Source organism: Lates calcarifer, linkage group LG13 (genome assembly GCF_001640805.2).
Source record: "Lates calcarifer isolate ASB-BC8 linkage group LG13, TLL_Latcal_v3, whole genome shotgun sequence".
Taxonomy (NCBI): Eukaryota; Metazoa; Chordata; class Actinopteri; family Centropomidae; genus Lates; species Lates calcarifer.
The window spans coordinates 13856384-13872871 of NC_066845.1; the positions used below are offsets into that span (position 1 = coordinate 13856384).

At 40.1% G+C, this 16488-nt stretch overlaps 2 protein-coding genes across 2 annotated transcripts; one reads left to right on the forward strand and one right to left on the reverse strand.

The window, feature by feature from the left end:
• Positions 1–1427: 1427 nt before the first annotated feature.
• On the forward strand, positions 1428–9891 carry fam219ab (family with sequence similarity 219 member Ab). The gene is made up of 6 exons (XM_018669734.1): positions 1428–1667; positions 2888–2987; positions 4838–4943; positions 5481–5561; positions 5660–5714; positions 7965–9891. Exons 1-6 carry the CDS (start codon positions 1590–1592, stop codon positions 8121–8123), a joined length of 579 nt encoding a protein of 192 aa, XP_018525250.1. The 5' UTR covers positions 1428–1589; the 3' UTR covers positions 8124–9891.
• A 138-nt stretch (positions 9892–10029) lies between these two features.
• klf9 (Kruppel-like factor 9) lies at positions 10030–15023 on the reverse strand. The gene is made up of 2 exons (XM_018669569.2): positions 14158–15023; positions 10030–12176 (listed from the first exon to the last, which is right to left on the reverse strand). The coding sequence occupies exons 1-2, from the start codon at positions 14579–14581 to the stop codon at positions 11899–11901; spliced, it is 702 nt and encodes a 233-aa protein (XP_018525085.1). The 5' UTR covers positions 14582–15023; the 3' UTR covers positions 10030–11898.
• Positions 15024–16488: the final 1465 nt, after the last annotated feature.

Consider the following 16488-nt stretch of genomic DNA (forward strand, 5'->3'; position numbering starts at 1 on the left):
GACCCCTTCCTCCCTGTTTGGTTTCTTTGTTTGGTGTTCTTTCCCCTTCCTCTTCAGGAGGTGGTGCTGTTGGGTCAGGTGACTGGGAGTAGCACCTGAGTTCACTCAGGTCCTGATTGCTATAAAAGAAGACTGGAGCTGTTAGCTCTGTCTCCTACCATCAGGCAGGCCCTTTGGGCTGGGGGGTTTGTCTTGGACTTTTGTTAGACTTATCTTTAGTTTTATGCTCACACCCACACATTCTTTCCACTCATTCAAACACACTACATTGCTGACTTTACTGACTTACATTAGTTAAAGTAAATTTTGCTTTTGACTTGTCATTAATTAAATAAATTTGATTTAAGTGTAAATCTTGATTGTTTGTGTGGTCTCCCTCATTTTTGTCCTGAATTCGAGTCAGGACAAAAATGAGGCACTGGTCGTTTATAGGTTTTTTTTTTTTTTTTTTTTTTTTTAATACAAGCAAGAGTCTTGTAGCTTGTTCATAGCCTGTAATGGAAGAAGATGGAGACTCTGATAAGTAAAAGTATAAATACCATAATGTTAAAATACTGTGTTAGACAACTATTGTACTTTTTATTCCACAAGTCCTGCATTCAAAAAACTGTAGAACTATTGCAACTATTGCTTCTACCTAAAAAGTAGAAGTACCCATAGTACCCATCAATTTCAGGGTTCTATATATATTATTTGAATACTGCTGTAAATTAATATGCAGACAGCATTTTAAGGTAGTAGGTAGGTTTCTATAACACCAGATAAAGTTAGTGGATTAAAAAGCACAATATTGTTGTTGAGTTGAATTATTAAGAGGCAAAAAGTGTAAATATGCTTACCCATCACAAACAGGATGCTGAGTGACACCATGATTTCTTGAATTTAAGTTGATTAAAGTCATATAAGCAAATTGATTCCCAATTGAGAATTTCTGGTAATTAATTGGTGCCAACTCTTTCATTTGACTGAGTAATTTATTCAGTTTTAATTAAAATTCCACAATGGAGACTATTGTTAATTGACTTTCAGAGTGATGTGTTCTGGTTTTTTCTAGTACTTTTGTAACAAGAGACTGTTTTGAATATTCACTCGTCTGCAAGAGTTTAAACATTAAAAACTGAATTTCCTGCCAAGACCAGAATAGATACTGCTATTAAAGAGGATGTAACAATAGATAATACTAATGGTTAATCCTCTGATCCTCTGGCTTCATTTATTCACTTAAATTAGATAAACATTATTATTATTATTATTATTATATACCCTCACATCCTATCTTCTTCAACCTGAATTATACTGACACAACTCACTTTGCTGGGGACCACCTTGTCTTTTTCAAAAGGCCCTTTCTGGGTCCTCGAACCCTAGCTTGGGATACCCCACCCGGAAGTGGGTGGTGGAGTCACCGTCACCCAACTAGTCACACCACCGTCGACATACTGCCTGCTGGGATGAAGCTCACCACCAGAGAACTACAGAGATTGTTACAAATCTGAGACCACTCGCAATCTCGGCGATAACTCGTCGGAACGACCAGTTACCATTTTTTTAGTTTCTAGGAGAGGGGAGGAAAGAGGAGCTTTGCCAAAATGATGGAAGAAATAGATAGATTTCAAGTGCCGAGTGCCGTGCAGGAGGCGGAGATGCAGGCTGAGATGCAGCCGCTGGTAAGTCAGATCTGTTGGCTGTTATCTGCTGGAGATGATCGATCAATGTTTTGGTCTTGTTTTCTCATGTAAAATAACATTACTACTCCACGATGCTTAGTGTAAGAGGTCTGTCATTCATAATGTTATGCTTTGGGATTCCCAACGTATACATCACCTGCCATGCGTAATATTGGCTGATGTACCGATAGAGCATTTTCAGTAAGTTTTTCGACTACCAGCAGATAGTAAAACGTTAAAATAACGGTGGAACGAATAAGAGGAGAAAATATTTATCCATAAGGTTGCGTTTTTGTTCCTCTGTGTAATGTAGGCAGCGTCCGGTCTGCTGCGTAGTGAACAGCATCCGTCGTGTCTGGCGAAAACAAGCATCCCATCCCCAACACTGCTGCTACATCCTCAGCATCCATGCAGCAAGTTGCTCCGGCTTCGACGTCACTTGTGTGGCTTTACCGCGGTTAATGAGCGGCTTTTAATCTCGAATATACGTTTGTCTATGCTACTGAACCATAGTCTTTATTTTAAAAATCCGTGTAAATGATCAGGCAATGCGCTCCGTGGCCTGTAGCGGGGCCCTGGGTTACTGCAGCCTGCATGTCGGCCTCTGCTGCCCACGGCCGGGGCCGCTAGAGAACCAGACGAGACCCAGAGCAGTCTGACCTACTGTCTTAAGGCGTCCCCACACCTCCCTTCATCCCCGTGCCTTGTGTGGCCACTGATCGTTGAGGTCTTTTCTCTCCTTAACTTTGCCCTGTGGACAGAGGATGTACATTTTTTTCTAAACTGGGATCCAGGGACTTAAAGATCCCAGAGCAACCTGAACACATCAAGTTCAAAGTTTTACATTTACTTAAAATCTGTTTAAATGAGAAAGTGTAAGAGCTCTTATGATTCACTGTTTCATTCTCAGCCTTATCAGATGGAAGTAACACTGACAAACCCTTTTTTTAGGTTTAATTTCTCCAATTGTCTGAAGTATTTGTATGCAGGTCTTAACATTTTAAGCCATCCGCATAATGTTTCATACACTGGCATTCATTAGATAGAGAGAGGGACTGCTCCTCACACGTTTTATCTATTTATGAACTGTTTATTCACATGGTCTGGGCATACAAGGGTCTATTATGCATTACAAAAAGACATTAATTATTCATCGATCGCTCAGTAATGCACATTTCTGCTCATCTTTCTGTCCATGCCGTCTCCTCATTTGTCTCCAGGACCCAGCCTCGTCCACAGCCTCAGAGGCGGACTCAGACACCAGAGAGGGGGAACCCGTCACTATCAACTACAAGCCCTCACCCCTGCAAATGAAAATAGGTGAGTTAAGAGCCGACAGTGTTTGTAGGCCAAGTGTCTGCCTGTGGGAATCAGCATAACCTGTAATCAGCTGTAAATTTAAAGTCCTGGAAAGAGTAAACTAGTGTTATGTAATCTCCAGACAAGACAGAGATACTGGGGGAATCAGTTTTCAGACAAGCTTCCTATCACAAGGCAAACCAAGAATGTGGTGATATGTTGTGGTTTAATAATCCCTGTTATGCTCCAAAATGATGACATTATAAAATTATGTTCATTATCAGTTTATCTGTGTGTTTTATAATTTTTAAAATTGATTCACTAATTATTTTAAGTAGTGAGAAACAGCAATCACAAGTTCCCAGAGTAAGGTGTTACTAACGTGATGCCATTATATTGCATTTTTGCCTCTCAGTAACAGTCCCACGCAGCAACGAGTATTCAATTTACACTGATACTAAAGCAATGGTTTGGCACGTTTGCACGATAAGTGGCTAAATTATCAAAGTTGTTGTCGATTACCTTTTAATCAGCCTATCAATTAAAAGACTAATGGTTTCAGTTCTATTTCATTGTATTCATTGGGTTATGGATACCCATGGTGAAAAATATAAACCACTCTGGCCTGTTTTTATGTTTGAGAAAACCAAGTCTTTTGTGTTTAAGAACACACAGCGCTTCGAGTCTCATTTCAGCACCTTGGACAGAGTCCAGTGGTTAGCAGCAGCACTTCTTTATTATTATTATTATTATTTATTTTTTTTACTCCTGCTGGAATTCTTTCTTAGCCAAAGCCTTTAAGAACCAAGAATATTCAAATCAAGTAAACTATTCAGTGACAGAAATGCCTAAAAAGGGTCTTTTTGAAAAAGGATCACATGTATAGTCAGCCACTGTCAAGTTTCTTTTCATTCTTCATCCATCCTGCATGTTTGAGGTGAGACTATAAAGATTACTGCACTTACTTTATATTATTCTGTTTAATCTTACTGCTTGTTAATAGTCTTTTTATGACATGTAAACACTGTCATAGAATTTCCTGCCTTTAAACACCAGTCTGAGTGTATACCTTTAATTATGCATGCTTGTTATACCAGTCACTTTGCCTTTGTGACCTTGAGATAGAAAAGTACATTTGATGGCCTTTTAAAACTCTTTCCTGGGTTAAAACTGTAAATGCCATTAACTGGAGGCGCAGTATAAATGAAAAACAACATTTTCTAGTGCTAGTCGTGCTCTTCACAGCAGTCTCTAATGCATTATATTTTAGTTCAGCACTGGCTCAGACTAGACTAACAGCATTACTTTGGTCATTTGTGATCTGATCACTGATGAGACTCAAACAAATGAGAAAAGGGAGGCAAGAGCGTTTGATATCACATTAGGATTCTGTTGTTTCCGAATCTATTGTCTCGTGCTTTTAGGATTTTAATCACCTCAAACACTGCCCACTGTTCTGCAAAAACAGAAACTGATCTGCTCTGAGGTTATGCTCAGAAAGAGAGGATGTCATGGTTCTCTCAAAGTGAAAATTGACTTCATGTAGAGATGAACTCAGTTCCATTCCCTGATCATCACACATCCTGATGAGTGTGTGTTTAATTTGAAGTGTGACAAAATGACATGCAGCAGAATGTTTTGAGAAATAGGCTTGTCTTACATTATATTGTCTGTCTCTCAGAAATGTCATTCTTCACGTCAACAAATTATAAACCTTCCCTGATTTCTTTAGGAATCTTATCAGAGGCAAAATTGAAACATTTCAGTAGACGACAGAGACATTAGTCCAGCCTTACTCCATCACTTTCAGTCCGTGTGTCATTTCAAGCTGAGCTGATGTGTGTGTTCCTGCATCTGTGTATCCTGTGCAGAGAAACAGAGAGAGCTTGCTAGGAAGGGCTCATTGAAGAACGGCAACACCGTAGGCAGTCCGGTCAACCAGCAGCCCAAGAAGAACAACGTCATGGCCAGAACACGGTAAGAAGTGCACGCAGTGGTCTTCTGTTAGTGGAGAAAATGAGATAGAGATTTCCACTTTCTGTTGATTTATGGTGTATTTTGGAGAGGTTATTAAAATTGATTTCCTTTTTGCAGTAAATTCAAGTCATTCAGATAAATTATTTGGTTTTCTACTGATAGCCGACCGCACACAGGCTAAATTTATTTAGATTTTTTTATGTTTTTGTGTGTATAAAAAACCATGTTTTAATGGGCTTGAATAGATGGATTTTATTCTCATGGCCATGACTTTTCTCCGTCAATAGGGCCCCAAAGAAAAAATGTTTTATTGATTCAGGGTTTGTAAGATGCCCGAGGAATTAGACCTCTTTCACGCTTCTGTTGTTACTCAGTTCAGTTGTGACATTGTGTCTCCAGGCTCGCCTTTCCTTTTCTTTTACCTCTTTGTGTTTGTGAATCTATATTCCCTCCTTCACCTCCTCCTGTTAAACCCTGTTTCTGCTCCTCTGAACATTTCTCCTCTGTCCCCTATCTCTCTTTGTTCCCTCCCTACAGGTTGGTAGTGCCCAATAAAGGCTATTCCTCTTTAGACCAGAGCCCAGATGAAAAACCCTTGGTGGCCCTAGACACAGACAGGTGAACACCCACACAAACACACATATTAATATACTTATTGTTTTCTAAAGAACATAAACACAAAAAATAATATGCTAACTTGTGTTTTTCTTTTTCAGTGATGATGATTTTGACATGTCTAGATACTCATCGTCAGGATACTCCTCTGCTGAGGTGAGTTGGGCTGAGATATCTGTGCCATCTGCTTCTTTACCTCACATTTACACTCTCATTCAAACCCACCCCACCCACCCCCATCTTCCTCCCTCCATTTCCCACGACTGTAAAGAGGCCAAGAGTCAGGATTTTTATAAACCAGTCTTGAAGCAAGCCCATTTTTATCCATCCTGCTCATCCATGTTAATTCTGTAGGCGTGTGTTCTCCCTGCGAGCTCGTGATTACGCTGCAGACGCACCTGCACACAAATATATATACAACACACAAAGAAGGAGACAAATGAAATGTCATCTCGGGGTGTCTGCTACAGCAAATCCTGTTTTCAACACTGCTGCCAAAATAAGTGCAAATCACAGACACATGATCATATTTGTTCCACAGAGAAATTCTCATTCCCAACCTCTACATCAGTTTTCTGTCACTGACAAGTCCAGGCTTGAGGATATATTGCAGGTTATATTTAAAAGCCCACAAGTGTTCAGATCTTAATACCACCATGTTGTTAGAAATAATTACCTAATATGCACAAAATGTAACCCACTTAAGTCATTCTCTCCTCTTTCTTAGTAAAAGTTAACAACAGCAAATGCTTAGTTGTTGTGCTTTGCACTTATGCAGTACATTACACTATATAGTTCATCCTAAATAGGTATATGTTGGGATTTTAAATGAAGACATTGCTTCTGATTTGCATGCAAACAAATGAATTGTTTTGCTAAATAAATCACACTAGGACAGAGTAGTCATCACGTTCATGACAAAGTTCCAAGTGATGATCCTTACAGCCATCTGTGAAAGTGCCGTAACTCACTTTGCCATGGTTACCACTGTAACTTTTAGACAGTCTTCATATTTGTATGTTGTACATTGTCTAAATCTGATTAAGTCAAAAGACTGATGTGTTGTAATGAAACAGTGGCAAGTCATATAGTTCAGCAGGTGGATTTCTTTGTTTCATGTAGAGCTTTGTAACTTAGGCCTTTTAAAGCCAGAAGATCTAATTAGAAATGACGCATCTAATTACAGTTAGCATGCTTGTTTTTTTTTCCTCTGCTTTTATATGCCTACCTGTCCTTGTAAGTCCATCGCTATTTTACTGTCCACCAACCCATAAGATCCAAAGATGCAATTTGCTTCATGAGCCATTGTTGAAGTTGTTGTCCAGCTGATGTGGTGGGGGATCTATCATGACCTGAATAAACATAAAGGTTGCACCTTATATGATAGTAAAACTTTCAAAATATATTTTTTTCTGCCATACCTTCGCCAAAGAAACTCTTAAAGAAATAATTCAGCATTTTAGGGAATTATTATTATTCGAGACTCCAGGAGGTTACTGGCACCAGCCAAACCGTAGTCTGGCCCATAACCTCCCATAACACAACAAAGTGTTGTTTATACAGTTCAGTTTTTGTACGAGTTAAACATACAAGATGTTAATTAGTGAATTTTAGACATGTTGGTGGGTGGATGTTTTCATGCCTCCATGCTGGTGACAGCCATGGCCAGCAGCATTATGTTTTCTGTCCATCCATACGTCTGTATGTCCTTATATTTGTCTGTTCCATTCTTGTGAATGTGATATCTCAGGAATGCCTTGAAGGAATCCTTTCAAATTTGGCACAAACACTCACTTGGTCTCAAGGACGAACTGATAAGAATTTGGTCAAAGGTCAAGGTTACTGTGACTGCACAAAACACGGCTGGGGGAGGCATACAACTACAAGGTGATAATTCTAATTTACCACTGGACAGAAACAAGCTAGCTGTTTCTCCCTGGCTGAGAGTGATATGAATCTTCTCAGTAGCACATTAGCTATAGCAGGCACTGACTTTTTGACACTTCCCACTGGGCATCATATACTTGGAATACGTGATACAAATGGGCACAGATGTAGAGACAAATTTCTTAATAACCAAGCCTGAACCCAACACAGGCCAAGACAAAATGTGCAGACTTGTCAGGTTCAGGTTGGATGGCCAAACCCAAAATACCACGTGCAAATCATGTGGATAATATTGGACTGACTTCCTCACTTACCGATGGGCTATTTTACTGTAATCAGTTGTGGGAGTAACAGGAAGTGAAACAGTATATAAGGTTATATGATTAGAGTGCGGATTTTATTGCAGAATCATACATTTTCCTTATGGCTCAGGAACAGTGCTCTTAAGCCCAGCCCAGGGGTTGGGAGACATTGCTGTAATCCACTAAACTCTTTTTCTGTCCTCTCTCCCTTCTCCAGCAAATCAATCAGGATCTGAACATCCAGCTGCTGAAAGATGGTTACCGCCTAGATGAGATCCCAGACGACGAGGACCTGGATCTGATCCCACCCAAATCAGTCAACCCTACCTGCATGTGTTGCCAGGCAACCTCCTCTACCACCTGTCAAATACAGTAACCCCGCCCCTCTGACCTTCTGCCCCCCAGCCCCCATTCAACACAACATAACCCCCGATCTTCATCCGCTGTGAGTTTACTTCGCTGCCAGAGCGGTGACAGTGAAGCACTGGTAGAATATTGTAATGACAGGTAACTGCTATGATAATGACAATGACAAATAATCAAATTAACATGTAGAAACACTGGTTTAAAATCTAGGAGAAGGAGCATATGTGAACATATGTGAAAATATTGAATATGTATTTAAAATATGATTAAAAGTGGTGGTTTCCTCCTATGGTAGGACGTGCACTTGTGTTCGAGAGCCCTTCTCCTGGTGAACATGACGTAACGTAACACACTGATGTTGGTAGACAGAAAACAAAGGGTCAATTGATGCTGTAAAGTGATTTCAATTTCCATGAAGAATAAGAAACATTATCATAACTGCTGACTCAACAGCGCTGCTTACCAGAATTCTGGGTTGCATTTTTGCATTTTTCTAGTTTGTTTTTTAAAAGTTTTTATTTAAATGCTTACTTTTTTTAAACCAGAGGGATCAGTATGATTGTACGTGTTGATGTGGAGATATTTGAGAAGTGTGGACTGCAGTCTTGGTACCCCAAATAGAGGATATTTGGTACTGTATTCACTGTACTGTACGGGGTTGTTATGTAGCACAGGCCAGGTCATTGCACTCATTTACACCACCCTCAACACTTTCCTTGCCCTACTGGCTTGAGATGTTTCATTACAGAGTTTAGGGATGAATGTATAAACACAAATGGCTGAGGAACAAACTGCATGAAGAGCACCAGACTGAATAATTGAATTGAAAATAATAAGCAAGTAGCTTGTTGCACATTTGATTTTTGCCCCAGTTCTATTGTGCAATCATATGCTACTGTCATGGCACTAGCTTGATTTGTATTGTTTTGAATTTGCACAATTAGTTTTTTTATTTTTCACGCCCATACCTGTGTAGTCTTTCCTGCCTAGCAGTGACAGTGTCTTATCTGAAATGAACTGTGTCAAAAGGGAAGATTACATATCGTTGCACCAACCCTCTAGCACGTGACGCTCACATGACTCCCACGTTATCAAGGCCAAAGGCACTAGAGCTGGGGGCGTTAGATAGATTTTTTTCCCAGCGCGGTCTACTGTGTGACTCTCCTCTCCCCCCTGTATCTTTTCTCAGTATCACAGAGACTGACGATGACTGGACACTCCATCCTCCACATTTCTGTCTTCACCCCACAGGTCATTGAGGGAGCACACAGGTTTAGACAGAAAAATTTACCCTCTCCTCTCCTCCTCTTGCTCTCTCTCACATACAAACACATATGCATATGCATGCATACAGACATACAATGCCAAAATAAGGAGTGTGATGGCATTTTTCTGCCTCTTTAGACTTACAGGTTGGAAGTTGTTTTTTAATTGCAACATCAAGGATCATTGACTTTGAGCACTAATATCCTTCAATGATGACCCTCTTTCTCCCTTAAATCAGTTGATTATTTGCAATTAGAGTATGCCTTAAGTACAGAGAAGTTTAAAAGATGTGTATTTATTCCCATCATAATAATTTAGATTATTTGAGGAGCTTTTGCTGTCTATGAAGTTATGCTTTTTTTTACATTTACACACAGGTGATAATTGTTTTTCTTTGGTTTTCCTTTTCTAAAATGATTTTCTTGTATTGTAAACACTTCCATTACAGTATTTAACAATGTTATTGTTATGTGCGGTGTATGAAAACAAATAAACACAAAGCTAATGGAGCACTCCCTGTTCTACCTTACTGTTTTTGTTACACCATGTTTACACTATTGTATCAATTATTTCATTAAATAAGATTATTTATGATAATAGTGTACGGTACAGGTGTGTGGTGTAGGAAATAAGAAATGAGCACACGTTAAGAAAGTGAAAATAATTTTAATGTTAAAACTTTTGAGCAGTAATTATTACACAGTTGTGTATATTGCGATAACATGGGGTCTGTATTGACAGTCCCTGATTACAGTACAGTAGCATCAGAAGTAAGGGCTCCGACCTGAAAGGCACCAACATCTAATCACAGTTGTCATAATGCCAGAAAGGAAAAACAGCATATCATTTTACAAATGTATATGGTTTGTTATTTACTACACCTAACTTAACACTATCTGGACGTTTTCAATGCATTATGTGTAAGTATAAAAAAGAAAACTAATGACATCAACTGTGTTTCTGGCTCCTGTAGTGGATGAATAAGACCTCTCATCCCATTAGTAATATTATAAAAGATTACCAGACAAATAAAAAATACATACATGTACCAAACAAATACATATAAACATGCTACATGATGGAATTAATTGATTCACAAATAAAACTAATCAGGAGAGTGTGCCTTAAAATGATAATGATGGACAAAAAATTAAAAAAAGGTTTTTATGACTTTCTGTTGCGAGAAATGTTGTGCTTCCATGTCACCACCAGGGGGTGTAATATTAGTTGACATGACCACGCATCACATTATTCCCTGATAAAACGCAGTCCAGGTACAGAGTAAACAAAAGTTAGTGTCAATGTACAGCAACTGGCACTGTTGGTTTATATAAGAGACAGTCATTGATATTCTGAGTATTGAATATCAACATTAAATAATCTGACAATGTTCATTCAGGTAGTATTTCCAAAGGTTGAAAATGTAGAAATTCCTCTCTGCTACAAAACCCTTAAAAAGGCACAGACATTCTTGTTTACAGTTTGCACACTTTTACTAAACATCAATCATTGTGGTTTTAACACAGAGAAGTGAAAAAGTAAAGTTACTACTTGACCTTTTAAAGGTTTTACCCTGTTATGTTTTGTTGCACTACTGACACAACTCAAGCCTGACATTAAAGTTTAAATCTATTTGCCCATGAGGTTTGTTTATTATTATGTATATATAATGGTTTTGCCAAAGTACTTACAAAAAGTATTTTGGTGCAGTTATTTGCAAATTTATCATTATGTGACAACATTTATGTTTCAACACAGGAAACACACTGTCTATACCTACAAGCTCACAGTATACCTGATTTACTAAGTCCATAGCCAAATATATGAAATTAAATACCCAAGCTCTATTATTCTCTATATTATAGCTTTGTCTTATTACTCTCTAATAACACTTAACTACAGGATACTGAGTATATCATCCATCTGAAAGGTACTCTGTTTAATCTATTTACATGACAATACTGCTATACTGTACATTTGCCTTGTTCTGGACTGAAAAATAACTGTACAAGTATGTGTTTATGTGTGCAATAATAACATTCGCTAAAGGACTATTCCCAAAACTTATATCTCAGTCATAGGATTCTGCTGAATGCTTTTATTCTTTTTCTCCTGCATGTAGTGTTTATGAAAACTACATATGTACATGAATGCCACTTGGATGGCAAATTCTTCCAGAAAAAAAGTCACATAACAAAATTAAAATAATTATAAATGACAAAACAACTAGACCTGTCTGACAGATCCTGAATAATCCTTGATAAATACCAGTCACCACAAGGAATAAGAAGGGGAAGCTCTAGTTTGATTACAGTCAAGTTCAAAATGTTTCTGTTTGCTGTTGCACAGTGTTACATGCATAGCAGAAATTTCTCTGAATAGTGGCTTGGCTGGCTGAATTGTCTGGAGGGATTTGGATGTAGGTGCATACACCTCACATGGGTGTGTCCATGTTTGTGTATGCCTCTGTATCTACTACATGTACCTTTATGTATATATGTACAGTATGTGGGTGTGTCTCACACCCCTGTGGGGCTTTGGTCTCCAGAATCAGAGGACACGGACACGGAGCAGCGGCGTCTCTTAGCCGCACTGGAGCCCTGGAGCATGCTGGGATGGAAGCCTGCGTGCCGGCGGGCGTGTTTAGTCAGGTGGTCGCTCCTCATGAAGCACTTGTCACACATTGGGCAGTTGAAGCGCTTCTCACCCGTGTGCGTGCGATAGTGACGCGTCAGCTCGTCTGATCGGGAGAACTTCTTGCCGCAGTCTGGCCAGGTACACTCGAAGGGGCGCTCACCTGAGGGAACACATACACATGTTTTGTATTAATATACTTTGACTGCATATAACAAAACCTCCAACCTTAACCCCTGTGTTTAAGGTGACTTTGATAGTGACTTCTCCTCCTCCTTCCCATTTGGGGACCCACAGACCCAACTGCTGTATGTGTAAAAAGTCTTTTCTTCTAATCTTATTAAAACCCAATATGGAAAAAAACTTTCAAATGGTAACCTTTCCCTTTACAGCATCTGGGTAATATTTAATGTTTAATGAGTTGCATGTGCTACCTATGAACAAATATATCCATTTTGTTTTCCAAAATGTCACATACAGACAAAGAAATTAACTGTATGTTATCCTATTGTGGTTTTACTTATGTCTGGGGTCAGTTAGCAACCTGTTAGACGTTTTCTGCTGAGCAAACTGTTATAAAACGCAAGTAAAAGATATACAGATATACTTATGTGGGATCAGGGAGGGATAATACTGTGTAAAAGGTACAGTCAACACCCATCACAGATACAGAGCACATGAAAATCCATTGTAAAATTCATTTAGACTGGATCTCTAAGAGCTCAAACAGAAATAATTCAGCAATTTTTTATGTCTGAATGATGTCATCAGTTTAAAAGTATCAATATGATAAAACAGTGTTAAATATGGTTTTCTGAGGTGCTATAGAAGACCCCAAACACCACCACTGCACAACTAAGCAAATATAGCCTTCACTCTAAATTAATCCTAATGAACTTTTTCACTCAAAATTGTCATTTAAATTCTTAGCCTTTCAACTATGGAGAGATAGCTATAAATACAAACAACAGATACAACAGAACCAAGTGAAAATAAGAGGAGGAGCACAAGCTGCACAATAAGATTGTTATTTTCCTTTTTCTTCTTTTTTTGTCTGCAGCAAATCTAAATTTTGGGAAGCCTGTATAAACAGTGTTTTCTAGGAACAACGACAGAACATATTGATTTAGAAATAGTCATGATAAGAGCCTCGTGAATGTAAAAAAATAAAAGGGGAAAAAATATGGCTAACCCCACCCCCACCCCTACCTCCTCCACGTGCTCCATTGAACCACATGTCCGCTCTTGTTTACAACCCGACGTGAGGGTAGTGGAGGGGGATGACGTATGAGGAAATAGTGGTGCAGGGTGGGTTACTTCAGGACAAGAACATGTGGGGACAACAGTGTCGCAGTGACCTGTATGTGAATCATAAGCCAATATGTCGATGTTTACTTTACTGTCACTCGCTGTTATTACAATATACGACATACGTTAGCACAGAAACAGACACCTATATGATAACGCGAGGTTAAAAACAATCGTTTGAGGCGTTATTAAGGTAACATCATGTGTCATGGTGGTTCAGGATGACATATCACAAATGAACAATGTGCCACGCATCAAAAACATGGGCGGAAGCACGCGGTGTTCCCGGCTCGCAGTCAGAGTGCGCGTCAACAGCGCATTGAAATACCCCCTCCCCTCTCAGCCACCCCCTGGCCCGCTACGGGCCGATCAGTCACACCCCCTGCAGGGGCAAATTCATGGGACAACCTTTCCCATAATCTGTTATTCATTTGCAAGAACATGTGGTCTCTCACTTAACACCCCTCATGTCACATTACATACACACACACAACACGGGATGTGGGCTTGGTCTGTAACATTAAATGTCATATTTTAAGTATCAAATCGCGACTTTATGATTACATCATTATCTAGCTGATCATTAGCTAGCTAACTTTATAAATGTCTCACAGTATTTTTTGACCGTTTTTGTTACGTCTCTCATCGTTTCCAACACATTTGACGTCCGAGAAATGGCAAATAGAGTTTTAACAGTGACGTCAACGTGCGTATGAAATTAAAAATAATGGCAGAAATGACGCAGAGCGGTTTCGCTGTTGTCAACAGAACCGAGCCCGTGAGTTTCGTAGGCGTGTCTCCCAACTAGCCTACCCAGCAGAAGAGCTTCCACTTACCGGTATGCACCCTTAAGTGGGCTTTAAGGTGGGACGACTTGCCGTACATCTTCCCACAGCCGGTAAAGGGGCAGCAGTGTCTCTTCTCGGGGGACTCATGTCTCCTGGCCGCTGCTGCAGCCCCCGCCGCCGCCGCCGAAGCTTTCTTGCTCCGGGACTGTTTGGGTGCCACCGAGCCCCGGCTATCCCCGGCGTTCAGCCGGCAACTCCCCCGTTCCACCTTCTCCTGTGTGTCGGTGTCGCTGCTCCCGAGGCATATGCCGGCTCCGGTGCTGATAGCGTTAGTGTTGCATTTGTTCAAGTCCAATAAAATCATTGCCACCATCAGCAAAGTCCTGTTCTCCTGGTTCTCTTTCAACATGTCCTCTGTCCGCCCCGGTGGTCGGCAGGGGACACAGTCTGCGGAGACATCAACCTCCGACATCACTGTAGCAGATCCGGATGGAGAAAAGAAACAATGTATCGGGAGTACCTATGGGCTATATCTAAAAACACTCCGACGAAACGGACACAATAAAGTGATCAGACCGCAGTCCTCCAAGGAAACATGTGGTTAACCATCCACACGTGTCGTCTTCAATGTGACTATTCCGCAAAGGCTGCGTTTTCTTGTTGGGGTTGCAGGGCGGACAAATAAACACCCCCTGAGGAAAGAGAGCAGTTTGAATCGTCTCCCGGCGTTCCCTCTTTCCTTCTCCTTCTACACCGCTTTCTTTCCTAACTGACCGCTCGATAAAACACAGCATTAACCGACTGAGCCATTGTCCCTGCGTTTATTCCGCCTTAATGTGCGCTTCCACACATGCGTCAACTTGTCCTATTTTACTGCGACCTGCACTTCTCCCAACTCCAAGAAACAATTTCGCGGAATCCCACGGTGTCATAATAAAATGGGGCTGTGATTGGCTCACGGGAAACGTGACTCGATTTTTGGAATCGTCTATTCACAGGAGTGACTGATCAGACAATTGACCAATCAGGAGGGAGAAAAGGGGCTGAACCACTGATGCTGCCTTCAGGTACTTAAGGTGACTGGGAAATATATCTTAACTTAAAAAAAGATTTTGAAATTTCAGCTGAAATGTCTAGAAATGGGAATAGTTTTTTCCAAAGTATGAACACATTTTTTATTATTTTATTGCTTAATTTCAAGAGTTGAGTTGTGTGTTTTTAATCACAATTGAAACTATACCCAATTTTAGTGCTGTATTTGCAAACTAATGCAAACAAAATGCATCATCACAAACAATGAGTCTAAATTTATTTGCTATATATGTATAAATGTGTATATGTATATATACATATATATATATATATACATAAGCCATAACATTATGACCCTGGTGGATGCAGTGAATAACATCGATCATCTCATTATAATACAATGTTCTGTTGAGGAACCTTTGGTCCTGACATTAATTTGGACGTTACTTTGTCATGTACCACCCACTGAAATATTGTCACAAACCAAGCACACACCCCCTCCAATGGCAACAATGCTCCCCAGTGTCAGGGGCCTCCCCCAGCAGAATAATGTTCCCACCACACCACAAAAACTAATCAGAAATGTCTTGAGGAACATGACAAAGAGCCAAAGTTGTTGACCTGGGCTCCAAACTCCCCATATCATAATCTGATTCAAAACCTGTGGGACCTGCCTAATATTGCATAGGTACACAAGTATGAGGTCCCCCTTATACTGGGGGACCTATTTAAAACTGCACTGACCTGTTGGGGCTTGGACATGGGATCTCTGAAGATCTCTGGCACCGGGCCATTGGCAGCAGATTCTTTGGGTCCTGATGCTGGGTCAGATTGGGATCTGGGGAGTTTGGAGGCCAGGTCAACACATTGGACTCTTTGTCATGTTCCTTGAGACATTTCTGAGCAGTTTTGTGGTGGGAATATTATCCTGCTGGGGGAGGCCCCTGACATTGGGGAGTGCTGTTACCTTTGTGGGTGTGTGCTTGGTCTAAAACAATGTTTAGGTGGGTGGTAGGTGTCAAAGTAACATCCAGATGAATGAAGGACCCATGGTTCTTTAGCAGAACATTGTATTGTAACAAGATGGTGTATATAGTATATAGTTGCTTGATATATATATATATATATCAGGCTCATTTTGATTTATTTATTTCCTCTCATGAACAAGACATGTTTTCGACGTGCTTTAAAGAGGCACTCGAATGCATCATAACGGCGGGTTGAGTACATAACTGCATCATAGCACGCCCCCAATCCCACGCTGTTGCTGGAGAGAATCGTTTGTTGTTGAGGCATCCAAAGTGTATGTTCTTGCTAGGTTTTTAGTGTCATGTTTGTATAAGAAGC